Here is a 21,755-nt window from a genome sequence, read left to right on the forward strand (position 1 = left end):
CATGAGAGTTAACTCGTAGAGCTAACAAAACTGTTAAACTCCTTGTCTCTTTCTTATTACCATTTACTCCAGCAGAGTGAGAGAGGCCGTGGGACTTGATAACTGTACATATACCATTTATTTATTAAACAAGGATAGTTCAAACCTACTTACATTTAAATCTTATATGTCGATCTTTATTTATTAAATGTTATTAAAGTGAAACTTTTTATGGGACACTAGCGTTTTTATTAAACAAGGATAGTTCAAACCTACTTACATTTAAATCTTATATGTCGATCTTTATTTATTTATTAAATGTTATCTGTATATATTGTTTTCTGTATATTGTTTTTATTCTCTATTATTTGTTGTTATCTGTATATCTATTATTTGTTGTTATCTGTATATTGTTTTTATTCTCAGTTATTGTCAATGAAGATACAAAAAATGTATGCGTCAGTCCAAAACTAACAGCGTCAAAAGTGAAACTTTTTATGTAATTCAAAAACTGTCAATGAGTGTACAAAAAAATACATTGCAGCGAAGAAAAATTGACTGGAAATTATAATAAAAACGATTTATAATAAAAATCAAGAAAAATCTACAGACTATCCCGAATTAATTACTACGGAAGTTTCACTTGTACGTATATGTATATAGTTTTATGTATATGTAAATAATAGTACGTACGAGTGAAACTTCCGTAGTAATTAATTCGGGATAGTCTGTAGATTTTTCTTGATTTTTATTATAAATCATTTTTATTATAATTTCCAGTCAATTTTTCTTTGCTGCAATGTATTTTTTTGTACACTCATTGACAGTTTTTGAATTACATAAAAAGTTTCACTTTTGACGCTGTTAGTTTTGGACTGACGCATACATTTTTTTTATATTTATCAAATATTTATCCCTATCCCTATATATTATAAATGTGAAAATAAGGAAACTACTGAATGAATTGGAATGAAACTTGACAATAATATAGCTCATACATCAGAATAACACATGAGCTTTAATTTATTAAAATACAACTAAACAAATAAATTAATTAATGAAATCTATTTTTTTTGACATTTCATAAAACAGGGTGAAGGAGATACAGTTTTTGGAAATCTCTTCAATCAAGGTTATCAGACATACTTTTTACATAAAAAAAAAAAATGAAAACTGTTTATTTGATGTCTATAATTTCGATCACACATAATTTGGGGAGAAATTACTTGTTGACACTATTTTAACGAATTACAATAGGCTTTTGTCCACTAAGAATAAATGGGTTGAATAAAAGTTTCTATTGATTAAACATGATATGTAGTTAACAAAACACAAAATTAATTTTAATAAAATTTTAGGATCATTAATATTTTTAGATAAGGTACTACGTCACATCATATGAAAGACTATGTAAGCGTACAAATACAAACACATATAACTTGCAAATACTTGTCATGAAGTGACATCATACAGGACGCCATTACACTTTACTTTTAGTACTTTTTAGTACTAAAACTTTTGTTTTAGTACTAAATTTGAATTTGGTTTTTTAAAATGTAAAATACATAAGGTAAATAGTTTTGTTTCTTTTTAAATAATACTTTCTTGGTGTAAATCAGATACTAATGTAACACATAAAACAATTTTTCAAATTTAGAACAAAAGCTTATTATCCCCACTGAACTACCGTTTCAATTCAAACGAGTTAAATTTCCAATCAAGCTTAGTTTTGCAGTTACCATTAGCAAAGCGCAAGGACAAACATTGCAAGTAAGAGATGCATTTGGAAAAACCATGCTTTTCTCATAGCCAACTATATGTAGCCTGTTCGCGTGTGTCCAATGCCCAAAATCTTCAAATTTTTGCATCGTACGAAAGCATGTATAATATAGTATGGAGTAGCATCCTAGAATAATATTCTGTTTTGGGCAAGAATAGAGTTGAGCAGATATAGATGTAGTATGAAATGTAGATTAGTCAATTATTCCATAGTTAATTCTGTCCACACTTTTGTGAATTGTTTCTTGCAAAAATAAAAATAATCTTAAGAAAAATTTATTAAAGCATTTTTCTGTAGCTATAGCGTGTTTTCTTTCGATTAAATGCAATGATGACATTTTTTTAAGTCGCATTTCTTCGCAAACTTTCGATTTTCAAACAAATGTTAGTTTTTTTGAGGATCAACTTTCTATCAAACTCTGCATTTTTTGTACAAGTTATTTTTTGATTGTTCAATAACAAAAAGAGCTATTTGGCCATAATAGATTAAAATGGCCCACCCTGTATGCCGTTCTCCCGCGGCAATAGTGATAATATTATCGTAGTTGTGTATCGGTATCCCAGTGTAATGCCTTTAATCGAGACGAGTTAGCACAGATCTACGAGGTTTTGATCTTTGCATTAACTGTGATTAATATTCATAGGCATTTTATGGGTTGGTCATGCCTCTAATGGAATCCCGATTTGATTTGTGGGTAAATTGACCTGCGAGTGATTGGTCGCGATTGAAATGGTTTGCAGGAAAATTCAGGAGGCACCACAATTTTTCCACTTATATGTTTTAACCAATGGGACGGAATATAGAAATAATGAGGCTTTTTGACGATAATGTGAAAACTACAAGAAATCGAATCATGGAAGCTACCACAGATCCGACCATTTAGAAACAACTTATTAGAAGTAATTGTTCTGAATGTCGAACGGCTATTTTGAACAAGTTTTTAGAATATTAGGGATGTATGCCTACATATACATCAGTATATTGACCAGTTTATAGGTTATGTGAAACACTGGTCAATATACCGATGTATATTTCGGAATTCACACAAATTATTGTTGAATAAACATCTTTTTGTTACAAAATCTAAACTTTGATATAGATAAACCGCAGCTAAAATAGTGCCGTGCAATTTTAAATCACTCTATATGTTGGCCAGCTGGCCAGGTATTATAATAATAGGTAAACATTTCATATATATATTTTTTATTATTTTCTGTTGATTCAGTGGAAATGAATAAAAAAAAAGATTAGACAAGCAAAGCAGAACACTAGCTTAGCATAGGACGCCTAGCTAGCCTAGCTCTATTAACTACACTTTTGTTATTCATGTCAAAAAAAAAATTATTTTCATATCTTTTCTCACTATTTTTAATATAAAACACATCAGCAGTTTATTTGTCTTCCAACATAAAACCAACCATGTGAATACGATCTTCAGGTCAGACCAATAACTTCATGATATATCTAATCACACAGAAAATTTGTTGAAATATGAAGTTAGAAAACTTTAGATTTACTTCTAAAATCCAAATCCAGGAATCATGTTAAAAAAGATGCTTCTATATGTAAAAGTAAGTATCATGGCGTCAGTTTTGCGCGGTACAAGTGAGTATAGGTGAGAATATAAATGTCACCCCCCCTTGGTTTCTCACCCCTGCCCTAGAAAATATGTACGATGTTGCTGGATTCTCACTCTGCATAAGTATTCAAAACGAATCACATAAATGTCTTACAGAAATAAATCCGGTAACTTCGATAAAGGAAGTTAAAAAAATTTTTGATCTCCCGTCAATTTTGTACGGCAATTATGTTATTCGCTTCGACTATTTATGGAGAGTTAATATCCAGAAACGCTGTACATATTTGCTGATAGGGAGTAAGACACTAAGAGGTGTGACATTCATATTCTCACCTGTACTGCGTAAAATTGACGCCATGGTGCTTAAACTAACTTTAACATATAAGAGAATCTTTTTCAAAATTCCTGGTGGGTCGTTTCAAAAATAGCTTTCTGTGAAACTTTTTCAAACCGCCCCTGAAATATTCTTCGGATCGTTCTGTACAAAAGGTGTGACTTTTATATTCTCACTGTGGAAGCTTTTGATCATAACGATCCGAAGATTTATTTAGAGGCGGTATGAAAAAGTTTCAAAGAAAGCCATTTTCCTATCTTATCTTGCTTATAAAAATTCTCTAAGAACTGTGTATAGATTTTTCCGGGAAGATTACGGCCAATTTAATCGTCTTATTGGCCGAAGAGTTAGCATCATTATGCAAAAGTTCGAGAAAACTGTAGCATTGGAGAATGAAATTTTCGATGTCGTTTTTCAAAGTGAAACAAGAATTTCCTATCAGGATGTTAAAGATATGTTATAAAAATGTAATGTGTTGTATTCAAATTTTTTAATGAGTGTATGAATAATTTGTGATTTGAAAATACTTTATCTAGGTAATATTATTGTTCATTTCAAATAAATTGAACCTTTACAACTGGGTAAAGTACTTAAAGTCAGTTGAATATGGATTAAACCATATACGAGGCTTAAAATTATAGAAAATGGATTAAATTATTTTCGCAGGATCATACATTTATAACCACACCCAAAAGATGGAAAATTTGTATAAAGGATCTCGTAAAAAATATTTGCATACAAATGTCCTTTGAAAAATTCACTGAAAACACAATTTTTTGGTTTTTTTAATTTAAATAACAAACTTTTTAAGGAACAACCTTTAATTGTACTAAAAAGTAAAAAATAATTTTTTCTATGAATCAGTCATACTTAACTTGTAAAAACTTGAGGCGCAAGTATGATTCATAGGAAAAATTATCTTCAACTTTTTGACACAATGTTCCTTGAACGCTTGTTCTTTGAAAAGTATTTTTTTTTTAAATTTTTAATTTAAAACTATAAAATTATAGTGAAAGCGATTGGGAAATCAGTTCATGTTTACCATAAGTATGCATATTCCCATCCGATTCACATATACATGTAAAATTTCTGCTCAATCGGAAGCTGGAAAGGAGGTTAAAGGACCCCGACTGTTGTATATAGAGAATGGCTTTCGGTCAAATGTCACCAGAATTTGGGAAAATATTCTTCTTGCCATTGCCAACAAATGTCTCAATAGGTACAAATCTCGCCAACGTTTTCGAGATATTCCATGTACAAGTTCCCCATTTTCATTGAATTTCAAGTAAGTGCTATATCATAAAATCGCAGAATTTTACACCTGAAACGATAAAAGGAATTTGGTTTTTGCCGAAGTTACAGATGAGGTTATTCAAAACTGTTCAAGCTATCTTCACGACAATTGATATCTATCAACGACAAATAAAATGGACTTTAATAGAGTAAATGTTAAAAATTTTTGAGTTAAGCCCAATATGATGTTCATACTCGCTATCCATCAATCAGAAAATTGAATGAAGTTAGAAATACCCGAAACCATAAAAGTTGGTTTGTCCATCCCTGAACTCCATGAACCATTTGGAGCAGTTTAAGAACAGCAAGTGTGCTTTGACGTAAGCAGACTTCAGGTCGGAGAAGTCCTTAAAGAAAGGCTAACTCAGATGAGTCCATCTCCTCATAGCAAGAGCTGGACTGTGACATCGTTTCCTCCTCCTCACTCAAACTATGCAACTGTTGTTTAAGTCCCTTTTTGATTGGTTAACTACAAAACGAGCTATTAGACATAATACATTAAAATGGTTCGCCATGGATATACCAAAACTTTTGAAATAATTTCTTTTTTGAATGTTAACGCTAAAATAGACCGCACCTAAATTTTTTCCGAGTATTTAGTCTACCAAAGCAACTGCCTACACTAAATGTTCGAAAACTAGCGTTTAATTCTAAAAACAAAAAATGAAAACACCGGACATAAATTTTTTGCTTTTTCAAAACTACTTGCTTTTAATTGACCGTTTAATTTGAGACGCTGTAAAAAAAAACGTTATTTTCATATCTGTTCCGGATTTTCCCGTGATTAAACTTCATGATTTGATTTATAATTTACATGAATAGTAGTTTTTTTTTTCTAGAAACTTGTCAGACTTTTTTATATTAATAAAAAAAAATACAAAAAATAATGGACAACGGAAAATAATTGTTGCTAATTGAATTATATTTAAAACAAGAAACAATTATCAATTAAAATTCTGTGGGTGTTAAAGTTAACCCAAAATACAAAATAGTTTAAAAATAAAATCTAATTAAAAACTTTAGTATTGTAATTATAATTGTTTAACAAATCCGGCACGCGAGAGCTTCGTATATTAAGTGAACTACTTATTGTTCATTTAATATACGAAGCTTCCGCGTGCCGGATTTGTTAAACAATTAAAACAAAACTATCACATCCTGAAATGACTCAAAATAAAATTTGTAATACAATCGATTATTAATCGTAGGTTAGGTTAGGTTGCATTGGTTGTCTACGAAGGATACACTTAGGCTATAGAGCCCATTGTGATATTTTTATCAGGTCCTCAATTATTTTCAGACGCTGGGTGCACTTCCTTCATGCATATACCACATCACAACTATTAATTAAATTAATTTTTGTTGTGATGGCGGGAATCGAACCCGATACCCTCGATATACCGCGAACGGAATTGGTACTAAAAATTTTCTTTAAAGTTATTTCGTGATGTGACAGTTTTATTTTTCTCATTCTTAACATTTAGACTATGCAGCTGCCGTGGTAGACTACATACTCGGCAAAAATTTAGAGACGGCCAATTTTAGCGTTCACATTCAAAAAATAAATAATTAAAAAAATAAAAAATCGGACTGCGTTAAATAAAATCTGAAAAGAAAGAAACAAGTTCAGTAGTTTACATAGCGACTTTAAACATGATTGGGGGGATTTGAATCGGTCTATATTTTAACGGGCCCCGATTGTAATTAAACTAACGATTTATTTTTATTAGCAAACAAAAGCCCAGATGATAACTAAGTAAAATTGATTATCTTTAACACGGTACAAAAGCAATAGTTCATTTACCTTGAAGAAGAAATTTGCTACAATTTAAAAGTAAATGTATAGTGTGATCAAATAAAAAAAAAATGGCGTCAATTTTTAGATAATTCTGAGTTCGGAGAAAAAAATTGAATTTAGTAGATCATTATGATACAAATTGAGGAAACTAAAATCTAACATTTTTTGATGGTCGGAAGGGGTTCAAAAAAATGGTAAAGTGGCCTAATCTGGTCTTTCGCGTCAGACACCGTTGGATTGAGTTAAAAATGAAAAAGTGTGTGTGGGAGCAATTATTAAGACTATAATGTCACATAACTTCTGTCTCTTAATAATTGCTCCCATTACTTCCATCCTGTTTTTAATGTTATAATTTAAAATAATAGTAATTTAAAATTAATATTTTAGTAACTTTTACTTAAGATGAGAGGTTGACACTTTAGTAGGTATTACTTTAACTATTGAAGCATATGATCGCGTAAAAAATTAGCGCATTACAGCACCACAACTTTTTTAGGGCCATTTTACAAAAGCCCTGTTTTTTGCATTTAGCTGCGGTTTGCAAAAAGTATATATTCGATCTTGCTGAAATTGTGTGTGATACTTCATGGGTACAAAAGCTACAATCCATTTAAATCTCAGCTTTGAATCTTTAAAACAACAAGAGCTATGAAGTTTTGAAATTTTGAGCAAAATCAATGGTTTTTTGCAATTTGTGGGGACATCGATGGACCAATCGGGTTCATTCTCAGCTCATTCTTTTCGCCTTTTTACGGCGCGTAAGCTTATTAAACACTTTTTTATTTTTAAATCAATCCGACGGGGTCTGACGCGAAAGACCGGATTAGGCCACTTTACCATTTTTTTTGGACCCCTTCCGACCATCAAAAAATGTTAGATTTTAGTTTCTTCAATTTGTATCATAATGATCTACTAAAATCAATTTTTTTCTCCGAACTCAGAATTAAATTATTCAAAAAGTTAATTTGATCACACTAGTAAGAATTTTTGAAAAGCATGCAGATTTCATGAATCGTAATTTTTGTCCTGTCAGTATGTTATACTAATCGCTAATTTGTTGACACTTTCACCGTATTGATGATGGAGTATATTGTAATCGAAATACTTAAATATTTAAGATGAAAAGTTAACCTAAAAATCGGGAAGAATTTATAATTTTATTCCATAATAGGGATAATTAACATAGCATTGTTAGGGTCACTATCACGTTTTTGGGTGGTAAACCATTAAATTTAGATTTTTCCCTAATTCTCTATTAAATTAAGATTTTTCCCTAATTTCCTAAATAAATTTGTTTATTATATTGGGTCATTCGGACGTTAAAGAGAATGAAGTAGCAGACTCATTTGTATGAGAGGAATCGTGCCAAACTCCACTTTCACCTAAGCGTGTAAGGCCAAACAAACCACAGCTAAGCCATTCGACTGTGCTCGCCTGAAAATTACTAGAGCACAGTTGAGAAAGGTGGTGGGACTCTTGACAGGGCACTGTCGATTGAACTATCACCTTCACAATATGCGGATCTCTAATGATTCCACTTGTAGAGCCTGTATGGAGGATGACTAAATCTCCATACATGTTATTTGCAACTGCGAAAATCTGCAGGACGTAAGATTCAGAATGTTTGGGTCCGAAACCTTGGATCCATCTATCCTGGGAGATATCGCGGTGGAGAAGTAGCTTCCTCCGATTTTTAAAGTGTCTCCTACTCGAAGACGTCTCATCTTCGGGTGACAGGTCATTCTCAAGGAGGGGACAAAAGACTCTTGGTATAGGTGCTAGAGTACCCGTCTTTTGTTTTATTATTATTTTTAATACAACCAAATTATCAGTATAAATTAGCTAATCGTTGCTCGTTGCTAATTTGGTTACGGCCTACACATTGGCGTTTTGGTGCATGCACAATTATACATTCCTAGTTCCCAGTATCTACCAAATTATGACGTCGACCAATCGGCCAAATTATGACGTTTAGCCAATGAGTGTGGATCACGTGATACTTTTATTACAATGATATTCGAGTATTTTATAACCTGATTTTAACACTTAAAATATTAAAATTACAAGTAAAAAATTAAAACGTGTTCAATAATTAACACGCTTATGCCTGCTTGTATGTTAGTGTGTAACCGAAACTTTTGTACAATTTTGATCCCCTTCAAAACGTCGGATGAACTCGAAAGGCATACTTATCCAGGACCGATTGCAATACAATAATTCAATAAGCTTATTTGATTATTCTTATCAGCATTTTCAGGAATAACGATTTCCATATCTGAAAAATATACATTTATTTGCGCTCCCACCGTATTTATACTGAATTTTTCTAAAAAACTTATAAAAAAAAACACAATATAATTAATGATACTTTAAAAAACTAAAAAACATGCTTTTGTAACTAGCTGAAATAAAAAATAGAAAATAATTTTTGTAAATTCAAAAAATCATTTTATCATAAGAAAGCGTGGGGTGCTTTTTAAGATATTTTATAACGGCTTTACTTTTACCAATATCTGTCTATAAAATATTTACAATAATTGAAATTTAGCACCCCACGCTTTTCTGCGATAAAATGATTTTTTTGAATTTACAGAAATTATTTTCTACCTTTTAGTTCAGCTTGTTACAAAAGCGTATTTTTTAGTTTTTTAAACTGTTATTTATTTTTCAATTTCAATATCTATTATTAAAATTCGAATCATTGAATTTAATTTATTTACAATGTTTACAAAAATAGAAATTTAATTCAAAAGAGTTCTTATTTATTCTTTTGAGAATACTTGCATTCATTACCTCTATATTACTACGTATACAGAGGAAAAAATTGCAAAGAAGTAAATCTTGGTTAAATAAGAAGAAATACAATAAACAGTTAACTCCCACGACCGATTATTACTGACACGATTATTATACAAAACTTGATGTACTATGTATCTTGAATGAATTATTATACAGGATGATTTTTTTTTAAGTTTCCGACCTTATATTTAGGAAACGTTATGAGAAATTATAATACGCGAAAATACGTATCTGCTCATTTTTAAGAGGAATGAAAATACATTATTAAATGTTCTTATACGAGGACGTTTTCATAGTCAAACAGGTGTCACTTGTGTTTTTTTTAAGGATATACCAGTGCAATTTTCGATAAAAGATTTTACTTTTTTATATGACGTAGGACTAAGTCTAAATCAATTCTGAAAATTGCAGGAGGGGGGGGGGGGGGGGGGGTTAACACCAAGACAATATAAGACGAAAAGTAATAATAAAATTTTTCGATATATGGAGTAGGTTTCAAAATATCGAAAATTAAAAATTTTGATTATTTAGCTTTCGATATTTCGAAAACCAAAGCAGATATTGAAAAATTGTATTCTTATTTTTCGTCAACATTCATGAAATTATAAGAAATTGCATTATCAAAGTTGAAAATAAGGTACAAATAATTTCAACCGTAAGTTTAAAATTGTCTTAGCACTCGAATCGTACTACTTTAAAAGAAACTACATATTTTGTTATTTGCAAAAAACGCAACTTATGTTTGAAAAATTTTTTTCCTAGGGCTTAATTTTCGATACTTGATTTTACGATTTTTGAAGATTAGAAATTGAAACAATAGTTCTTAGACAAAAGTTGAAAATTTGATGAAATGAAAAAAAAGAATCAGTAAAAGAAATTATTATTTTGAGAATTTGATTGTTTAAAATTTTCTTGGTGGTAAGTTATCCGATAAATACTAGAAATCCGAAGCAACTTTTATTTGAAAAAAATTTTCAATTTAAAGTTGCTTTATTGCGGCAAACAACATAAATCAGATATAAAAATGTTTGTTGTATATTAAAAAAATGTTAGTTAACCCTTGTTTGAGTAAAAGGCGTCCCCGTATAAAAAAGTAAATATGTATTATGTTTTCATTCCCCCTAAAAATTACTCAACACATGTTTTTCCATTTACGAAATATAAGCGTGGAAACTATTTAAAAATAACCCTGTATATTATATAGCTTAGCGTGATATTTAAATCAAATTATATTGTTATTTCATGATACAATAAACATTCACAGATCTTAAAAATACTTTTATTAGACTTTCGATCAAGTGTCGTTACATTTTCTGCGAATTTGCTCCGTACAGGATCATGTGTCCATTTAATAATTTTAGTTTTATGTGCAACCTGAATGTTTAAAAATACAGTCGAGTTGAGAACATGCTCCTTTTTTTTGAAGTCGGTTAAAAAAGCTTCTATGTTTACACTCAAGGTCCGAAACAAGAATACTAGACAGAGAAGATATTCAAGTTAGTGTATTTCTAAATATATTTATTGGAATATAGATTATCATTATCTGGGAAAAAATTTTCACGAAAAAATTCTTATCAAAAAATTTGTCCATCTTAAAATAATCTATATGGCCGTAGTTGAGATCATTATTGGATTCTGGAATACATATATTATCTATCCATTATTTTTTCTGCTATCGTCTTTTAAGCTGGATTTTAAACACTATACTCGCCAACGCAACGGTAGCCGAGGTAAAGCAACCACTATCACACCCTCACCTTACTTTACAATTTCAAGTGTCACATTGATATTTCTGACATCGAAAATGGCAATCGCTGCTGCAGTAGCTTTCTCCGTCTGGATGCCTCATGTTACTCGAGTACAAAAAACTGTCTTTTTTCGGGTCGGATAAGACGATGAGAGGTGAGACACCATAAGTATCACCTCCGCATTCTCCTTCCTTTGAAAGAATCTTTAACAATATGTTTTGTTAGCTATTTATTCTTGTAAATTACTACAGCATCCTAAACTTGAATAAAAGAAGTATCGTAATTATTAAAACACAAAAGTTAAATAGCAAATAGATAAAAATCTTTCTAATAGAATAAATATTTAAATTAATTTCGAATTGTTTATTACACACAGCGAGCGAAAATTTATTATATTTTAATTGAGCAGTAAAAAAAAAGTAGGCGTTTCCTATTCAGATTCTTTACGTCAAAAAAAAAACGTTACGTGGTATATCACGTGTAATAACTGCATCGTCATTACTTATTACTTACATTTTTTAACCGACTTCAAACAAAAAAGGAGGAGGTTATCAATTCGACTGTATTTTTTTATATGTGTTACCTCAGAACTTTCGACTAGGGTAACCGATTTTGATGATTCTTTATCTATTTGAAAGCTAATGCTTCCCGTGTTGTCCCATTTTTGGTCCAGTTCTGACAACGGCATCCATGAGAAAACCATAAAAGTCTTAAATTTGCATTCTTTTTTTAGTGACAAATTAGTTAGTGTACTTCAGATTCACTAAAAATCACAAAATAAAAAATTTGTAACAAAAAGAAAACCGACTTCAAAAGAAGAGCCTTTCCAAAACAAATTAATATGCACTACAAAGTACAAAAATAACGATAATATAATGTAGTTAAAATTATTGTTATTTTTGAAGTCGGTGTCAGCCAAGCTAATTTAGCAAACTGTTCTGAGCAAACTGAGTTGTTTCCTTGGCTGACACCGACTCCAAAAATAACAATAATTTTAACTACATTATATTATCGTTATTTTTTTACTTTTTAGTGCATATTAATTTGTTTTGGAAAAGTTTTTCTTTTGAAGTAGGTTTTCTTTTTGTTAAAATTTTTTTTTACAGTTTGTTTTAATTGTACTATGCTGTTTCTCATCCTTTATTATTTTAATTTTTATAAATTATTCGATAATAATGTTTAGATGTCAGCCGTGGTAGCAATACATTTATAAATATATACAGAGTGGCCATTTTATTCTAGGCATCTGAATATCTCGCCAGTGAAAAATGACCTGCAAAAATATGTCATTATTGCATTTAATCGAAAGAAAATACTTTTTAAGTTTGTCGATAATTGTAGGTCAAATTCATGGATAAAACGTGGATGAAGCTAAAGCATTTTGCCGTAGTTAGCGTGTTTTTTTTTTCGATTAAATGCAATATTGACATATTTTTAAGTCGCATTTGAAAGCTGACGATTTCCAAAAAAATTGTTTAGATGAAAAATGTTAGTATCAGCTTTCTAATTTAAAGTGTTATTCTATCTCTTACCTAACTTGGCTATTAAAGAAATCTGAAGAACTAGATCCAATCTGATGTCAGAACATGATGTCCCCCATCAAACTCTTCAATTTTTGTTGAGATCATTTTTTAATAGGTGATGTCTCCTGCGAGATATTGAAATAGATTAAAATGGCCCCACGTGTAAATAAATTTGTATATGTCACAGTCAAAAGTATTTTTATCTGGAAAAAAACAGACAAAAGTACTTTTGATTTCACAAGTTGGTCAATAGTAGTTTTGCCTGAAAATCACTGGTTAATAGTGCTTTAGACTGTAAATTTGCAGTCACAAGTGGTTTTGACTGACACTTCTAGTCAAAACTAGTTTTAACCAATAGAGAGGAACCTTCTTGAATAACTCGTTATTTCATAACTCTGGCCAAAACAACTCCGTCATTACAATTCTAATTCAGATCCACGGGTTGGCTATGCCTTTAATGGGGTCGAGTTGGAGTTGGCACGGGTCTACGGGTTTTTTAGACTTTCGATGAACACTGTGATTGCGTTCATTTACTAAACCAAGCAGGAGTCGTTTTTGTAATGATTTTTTGTACCAAATTGTTTTACCGGAGTTGTAATGGCCGAGTTGTTTTGGTATGTAGCCTCGCTAGAGAGTCAGTTAAATTTGATTTTAATTGTTTCGAATGGAAATAAAACTACTTACTTATTTAATATCGCGAAATTGTTTATTAGAAAGGTTTGGTATTATAACTGATAGAATGAAACTGATACTTAAAAATTGACAGTAAAATAACGAAAAAGATAATTACGTTATAGTTTTTTAATGAATATTAACTTTAATTAGTTAAAATAATTGAAATAAAAGTGAGCAAAGGTCAGTTATTTAAAACCGCTTTTAACCAGCTTCATTGGGCAAAAATATTTTTGATTGATATTTCAGTAGTAAAAAAATCGCCGTTCTATGTATGCAGTGGTTTTGATACACTCCGTAAACTAAAAATTACAAAATACTATACCTATACCAAAAACTCAAAAATCTAAAAATTCTCCTCGTATGCATGAAATGTTACATTAATTAAAGGATTAATTTAATTAATAACTTCTTTTTTTTGTAAATACAGATGAGTGTGGCGCAGATAGCGAAGAAGACGTCATCACTGATTACCTATCAGGTGGTGGTGACGGTCAACAAGCACCCAACACAATTAACAATAACCATCATCCACCACAAATTAATATACTGGAAGCTAGTGATTTGGTGGCTGACTCACCAAATACTACAACTCTCAATAATCATACCAATCACATTATTAACAATTCATACAACAATATGCAACAATCACAGCAACAGCCACAACGATGTCCATCGATCAGTGGATCGGTTGGAAGTGGACCAGGTGGTGGAGGCGTTGGAGTTAACGCACAACCCTTAGTACCAACAATCAGTGTTACACCACATTCACCAGCCGCCAAACATTATCCTGTCTTAGAGGATACATTACGGCAGCTCCATGAAATTCATGATACTATTCAACAGATGCGTGATCAATCGGTGCAAGCCTTAAATCCAGACGTTTTAAGGTAAATAAATCTAATATAAACAGTTCATAAATTTAGGAATTTATTCTTGATATCTAGGATTTGGAAGTTATTCGAGCAGTTTTTCGAATATTTTTATTCAGGATGGGCCATTTTAATATATTATGGCTAATAGTTCGTTTTGTAGTTAACCAATAAAAAAATAAGTTAGTAAAATAGTAGGGTTTGATGGAGGACATCATGTTCTGACATCAAATTGGGCCTAGTTCTCCGAGTTGCTTTAATACTCAATTTAAATCCTAAAAGGTAAGAAATAGAATAACACTTCAAATTAGAATTTTGATCCTCATAAAAAAATAACTTTTTTTTTTAAATCGTTAGCTTTCTGAGGAAGTGCGACTTATATGTCATTATTTCATTTAATCAAAAGAAAACGCGCTAGCTGCACAAAAATCCTTCAGCCAAAAGTCGCAAGGGCAATAATAAAGAGAGGACATTCGCCTGTGTCCATGACTTTGACCTACAATTCTGGTTTCAAAGTCATTTGACCTTGATCTTCAAATAATCTTGAAAATTTACCTGAGCTTACAAGTTATAACTTTTGTGTAAAACATTTTTCTAAAGCTAGCGTATTTTCTTTCTATTAAATGCAATAAAGACATATTTTTAAGTCGTATTTCCTCCGAAAGCTAACGATTTTAGATAAAATATAGTTTTTTTATCAATATCAACTTTCTAATTTAAAGTGTTATTCTATTTCTTACCCTTTATAATCTAGGTTGACTAGATCCTAGTGGGGCCTATTGGAGTAGCAAGGGGGGCAAGGCAGTGTATCATGCCTCGAGCTCTACTAACAAAGAGCGCCAAATGATCCACAAAATAAAAAAATTGCTGAATAATTTTTATAATAATTAATTTCTGGAAAATATATTTTAAATTTAGTGCCAGTGTAATGTAGTAAATGTTAATACGTAAATAAAAAGAAAAAAAAGGAACACTAATAGTCTAAATCATAAATCAAACTGTAATAATTTATTCATAATAGAAATGGCACATCTTTTCTACTGACAGGAGTGACTCGACCTGTGTCTGTCAGCACTTCTTTATGCCATTTACGTTGTGTGGTTACATAAATTATCTCCTTTCTTGATTTGTCTGATAAAATAATATGTTAGATATGATCGTGAATCATTAGCGACTAAACTAGCCAAAATTCGAGACAAGCTCTGTGAAGAGGCAATTGAAAAAGCGAACTCTCTTTGTGAAAAATGGGATATTGATACAACAATACGTGTAAGTAGACGCCGCAAAATGCCCGGAGAATTGTCTAGAGATAAATAATAGGTATCTTTTGAACTAATTCTAAATGAACATATACATTTCAAAATCTAGCCTTGTTTTCTCAACTACATTTTTGTCTCAAATTTAAAGCCTAGATTGAGCCTATAACTTTTTTATTTTACTTTATTAATTTGCGAGTATATTTTACATATAATATGATATGGTTTTCAAATGGGAGGGGCGCTAAAAAGGTATTGTGCCCCGGGTGCGAGTTAAGCTCGGTACGCCGCTGGATCCAATCTGATGTCAGAACATGATGTTAGTTACTAGCTATAATAGATTAAAAGGGTCCACCCTGTATACATTCGAGTATTATAAAAATAGAGCAAAATTTTAAAGGATTAAAATAATTCTAATAAATATACCAAGAATTTTTTCGAAAACTCAACGGATCTGAACTCGTAGTTTTTGAGTCTGAACCTTCCAAGGGTAACGTTTTTAGACTTCACAATTCACTGGAATGTCCCTGTGTACCGATACCCATATCAGGTTTACATTCATTTGTTCCGCCAGCTCATTTTAGGATATTCGTGTATTATAAAAGACTATTTCAGAATTTCACTTTTTGAATCTACTACCTCTAGAAACTAAATTTTCTTACGGCTACAATAGTTTCTATTCTACCATTTTTGCAAATAAGAAGAAGTTAAAATTTGTCATAATCTAAGTACATATTACATATAGTTATAAACAACGCAATAACTTACCCTTAAATATTTGAATTGTTTAAAATAAGAAAGAGATCTTTAATTTATAATTTTCCCTAGGCTTGCAGCATGTTCACGTATGAGTGCATCATGTCCGTCGTTAAATGAAGCATTTGGAGATATTGACTTAAATCATCAAGGTAGTTTAGGATCATCTCCATCACATCATACCGCTTCTCGAAAGGGTAGTGCCGAATGGATGTTATATCATGGTTTAGAAGCAGATACTGTACGGAGGAGATCATGGACTGCATTAGAAGATCTGACAGGAAAAGATAAGAAACATGAAAGAACTAGAAGGTAATAATGATTCTCATGTGTGTTAATCATCAGAATTAGGATATGATTATTTAGTTTATTCGATGTCCTTTTCCCCATGTTTATTTTTACCATAGTATATATACATTGTCTTAGAAAGCATTGCTAATTGAGAATCGATGTATTTATCGATGATTTTATTTACTATAATAAAAATACGTACATGGATTTTTACATCTTTAGTGTGTGAATGAATTCAACATACGTAATAATTAATATTAATATATAGTCAGTAGCTGAATATTTTAAAGACGATTATGTTTAACTCGCACGACCACTGAGCCGATTCAGTGCCGGACAGATGTATGTATAGTGTTATAGTAAATAATATTTAACATTGATTCTCTATTAGAAACTTTTTTGAACACTAGCTGTATAGTCGTGCCATTTTAACATTTCAATAAGAATTTTTTTGTACCTCGACTTATCAGGCCAATTTTTGTTTAATGTTCAGGAAGGTGCAAAGATCAAAATCTACATCTAACTTTTGAAAAGAAAGTTTGGTCATTGCTGAGCAATTAATTTCCGAGGTGATACTTAAAAATTTTAAAACTAAAATATTTAAAAAAATGGGCCCTAAAAGTAAACTCGGAGATATTCGGGGACTGATTACGATTCCGAAGCCAGAATTCTGATATTCTATCACTTCCTGGGGTAATTCGCCCTCTGCTTATCCAAATCAGCAGCATGATGTAAATATTCGAAAAATGAACCAAAAAGGTATACTAGGGGTTTTTGAGGTCGCTGATTACGATTCCGAAGCAAGGATTCTAATATACTCCCCCCATCCTGGAGTAATTCGAGTCCCGCAGATCCAAAACAGCAATATTCTCTAAACATTATACAAAATGGGCTGATCACTATTCCGAAGTCAGAATTCCGATTTAATACCTCTTCTTGAAGTAATTCACTCCCGCTGATCCAAAACAACAAAATTCCGTAAATATTCAACAAAATCGTCCAAAAAAGAATACTCGGGAGTTTTTGGGGTCACTGATCACAGTTTCGAAGTCGGAATTTCGATATACTCCTCCTCTCTTAGGATAACTTGCCCCGCAGGTCCAAAACAGCAATGTTTGGAAAAGAGGAGTATATCGTAATTCTAACTTCGGAAACATGATCAGTGACGTCGAAAACCCCCGAGGAAACTTTTTTGGCTTATTTTGTTGAAAGGTTTAATATTTTCAAATATCACCTCAGAAATAGATTCCAATAATTATCTTATTTGGCCAATAGCAATGGCCAAACTTTCTAGCGGCACCAAGTTAAATGTAAATTTTGATCTATGCACCTTTTAATTCTAGTATTATGTTTGAATATAATATAAGATATTGTGCTTATTATACCATGTATATATGAAATATACATAGTATATTAAGTTTAGTCCCAAGTTTGTAACGCTTAAAAATAATGATGCTAGGAAAAAAATTTTGTCATAGGTGTTCATTAAATCACCTAATTAGTCCATTTCCGGTTGTCCGTCCGTCCGTCCGCCTGTGGACACGATAACTCAAAAACGAAAAAAGATATCGAGCTGAAAATTTTACAGCGTTCTCAGGACGTAAAAAGTGAGGTCAAGTTCGTAAATGAGCAACATAAGTCAATTGGGTCTTGGGTTCGTAGAACCCATCTTGTAAACCGTTAGAGATAGAACAAAAGTTTGAATGTAAAAAATGTTCCTTATCAGAAATTAAACAACTTTTGTTTGAAACATTTTTTCGTAAACATCACTGTTTACCCGTGAGGGCGCCATTTAGGCGAAAATTTTATAATATGTACTATACTTAATAATCAGTTATGTATGTGTCACATGTTTGTATGTGTAATGTGATAAAGAAATCAACACTGACTATGCATGGTATTTCAACAATTAACTCAGTCAATTGTTTGTTTTCACTTGTCTTTAAAATTAAAATTATTACTCAAAAATTAATTAATTCCCTTATTAGGCTACTAATTAAAATTAGATTTGTAACAATGTAAAAAAAATATATTACGGACTATTTGATCAATCTCATCAATCAGAAATCAATAAATTTTAATTGATTCATTTTCGATGTAGATGCTCTTCAATGAGTTTAAGCAGTATGGAATCAGAGGCGGATGAATCATCAATAATTGATGTGGCGGATGGAACAACACGGTTATTAGGTACGCATCATCATCATCAATCACGAACACGTGGTGTACGTGTCTCAGCTGGTGGAGCATCAACACACTCCTTAAACGAGGCCGATCTACAAGCTGATTGTAATAAACTAAAGGCACGTCGTGAAGCGGAAGCATTACGTTTAATACCCACACGATTACCATTACAAAAATCTGTATCAACACCCTCTATAATTGCTGTACGCGATTTAGCTGTTGACATACCACCAATATTAGCTGGTGCACAACCCACGTTACCTGTGTAAGTTTTTACCTCAAAATTATGTGTTCTTTCATTTTTTTGTTTTTGCATAAAAAATATTGTTTATTATGATTTTCATTTGAGAAATAATTTTTTAAATGTGCTATATTTTATTTTATTTTTTTGAATTAAATTTATATATACAGAATGTTTCAAAAGTAATGAACGGCAGAACAGTGGTGGAGAAGAGGAAGGAATTCTTAGAAACAAAGTCCTTTGGATTTTTTTATCTAACGACCTAGGTTTTCGTTAATATGATTTTTGATTTTAAGAACTTCTCGACTAATATAATAAAAATTAGTCCAGTATCCAAGGGAAGTTGAAAAAATATGGTAAAAATGTATTTTTATTCAAATTTTCGCTTTATATCTCTGCTTCTAGAGATCATAGAGTACTCAATTAAGGCTCAAATTGTTTTTTATGAAATTTGCTCTAAATTTAAAAGTGCTTAATAATAACATGAACTTTATTAATTATAATGAAAATATTGAAAAATTTTAGTTCTATGGAAAATAAGCCTGGTTCCATTGCAAAATAATAACTATTTTTTATACGCTGTATATATGTAATATGTATGTATCAAGATATACTAAGTTTACGTTAATGTTAGTAAGTTTGTAACGCTTAAAAATATTGACGCTACGAATAAAATTTTGGTATAGGTGTTCATAAAATCTCTTAATTAGTGCATTTCCGGTTGTCTGTCTGTCTGCCTGTTAACGCGATAACTTAAAGATGAAAAGAGAGATATTCAGCTGAAATTTTTTTTATAGCGTGTTCAGTACGTAAAAAGTTAGGCCGAGTTCGAAAATGAGCAACCTAGTCAATTGGGTCTTGTCAATTGAGCAACCTAGGTCTAGACCCATCTTGTAAACAAAAGTTTAAATCTAAAAAATGTTCCTATTAAAAAATTAAACATCTTTTTTTGAAACATTTTTTCGTAAACATCACTGTTTACCCGTGAGGATGGAAACTGGGCGCAAATTATATAGTATGTATTTATGTTAATATGTATCAATTATGTATGTCTGGCTATGTAAGAGTGGCTATCTTTCTTTACTTACATGACGTAAAAATACAAATGATTGTGTAATCAACACTATCTATACATGGCATTTCAACAATTAACTCAGTCAACTGTTTGTTTTCACTTGTTTTCTAATTGTTTTGCAACCTAAAAAAATGGAAATATCTCAATATAATCGCATAAAATCGCAATAAACGGCATCGAAATCCGCACAAAAAAACACAAATCAAAAAAAAAGTTTGTTGTAGGTCTATTTAGTAAAATCGAAGAGAATAAAATTTAGCGTTAGATTTTTTTTTTAGTGAAAAAAATATTTACAGAAAAATTAACTTTCAACGTTCAAAATATAAGTATTTGAATTTTTTTCAAAACTTGGAATTTTCGAAAAAATGGTTGATGGTATATTGTAAAATTCATTTCCTACAACTTTGTTTCTTTTACTAATTTCGGTTTTTTCTTATTAATCGAAAAATTCTTAAAATTAAAAACGATATAAACAAAACCGCCAACTAGTTGACGTTGCGTCAAAACGTAAAATGCCAAACAACTTTTCGTCTTATCATTCAATCCTATAACCATCATTTGCCTGCTGTTCTTTACTTTTAGCATATCCTGTATTTTTTAATTATATTATAAAATTTATGCTGATCGTAGTATTATGTGCACTTTTATTTTTTAATTATTTATATTTTTTTAGTTTTTTTTTTTTTTTTTTTTTTTTTTTTTAAATAATATTTACACTTTTTAAATATTGTTTGAACAACCTTCGCATTTTTTTAAATAATAATGAAGTGTAGAGTGGATATTTTACAATTTGCAATTTTTTTGCTAAATCAAGCATAGGCAGATATGCGCACAATAATAATTGTTGGTACAAACTGGAAACCTTCGTTAGACATATAAAAATTGAATATTCGATAGAGTGGAGTGCGCAAAATTCGAAGACCGCATTTTGTCAATTGATTCTTATTCAGAAAAACTTATAAATTAATATTCCGAATGTTGCCAGAAACCCTATTGGTCCAATTTTTGTATATCCCTACAACAGCCCCCTCTATCAGAAAAGTTAAATGTCAATTTTTTTAACTAAATAAAGCTATCCGAGATTTTTTGGATAATTTTACGTTAAAAAGGTTCCTTGTGATTTTTATACCATGCATATATGTAATATGCAAGGTGTACTAAGTTTAGTCCCAAGTTTGTAACGCTTAAAAATATTGATGCTATGAACAAAATTTTGGTATAGGTGTTTATAAAATCATCTTTATAGTCCATTTTCGGTTGTCTGTCCGTCTATCGGTCAACACGATAAATCAAAAACGAAAAAAGATATCAAGCTGAATTCTGACAGCGTACTCAGGACGTAAAAAGTGAGATCGAGTTTGTAAATGAGCCACATAGTTCAATTGGGTCTTGGGTCCGTAGGACCCATCTTGTAAACCGTTAGAGATAGAACAAAAGTTTAAATGTAAAAAATATTCCTTATAAAAAAATAACCAATTTTTGTTTGAATATTTTTTCGTAAACATCACTGTTTACCCGTGAGGGCGCAAACTAGGCGTAAATTGTATTGTATGAATTAGGTACATGTGCTACAGG

At 31.0% G+C, this 21,755-nt stretch overlaps 1 protein-coding gene across 4 annotated transcripts in view; it reads left to right on the forward strand.

The window, feature by feature from the left end:
* LOC123300790 (rho guanine nucleotide exchange factor 18) overlaps window positions 1-21,755 on the forward strand; it is a 104,620-nt gene that overhangs the window by 33,530 nt on the left and 49,335 nt on the right. For all 4 annotated transcript variants that reach the window (XM_044883439.1, XM_044883441.1, XM_044883437.1 and 1 more), the window contains 3 exons: window positions 13,936-14,395; window positions 16,462-16,701; window positions 18,782-19,129. In XM_044883439.1, coding sequence (XP_044739374.1) covers window positions 13,936-14,395; window positions 16,462-16,701; window positions 18,782-19,129 — 1,048 coding nt within the window. The remainder of the gene's footprint in view (window positions 1-13,935; window positions 14,396-16,461; window positions 16,702-18,781; window positions 19,130-21,755) is intronic.

Source organism: Chrysoperla carnea, chromosome 5 (assembly GCF_905475395.1).
Source record: "Chrysoperla carnea chromosome 5, inChrCarn1.1, whole genome shotgun sequence".
Taxonomy (NCBI): domain Eukaryota; kingdom Metazoa; phylum Arthropoda; class Insecta; order Neuroptera; family Chrysopidae; genus Chrysoperla; species Chrysoperla carnea.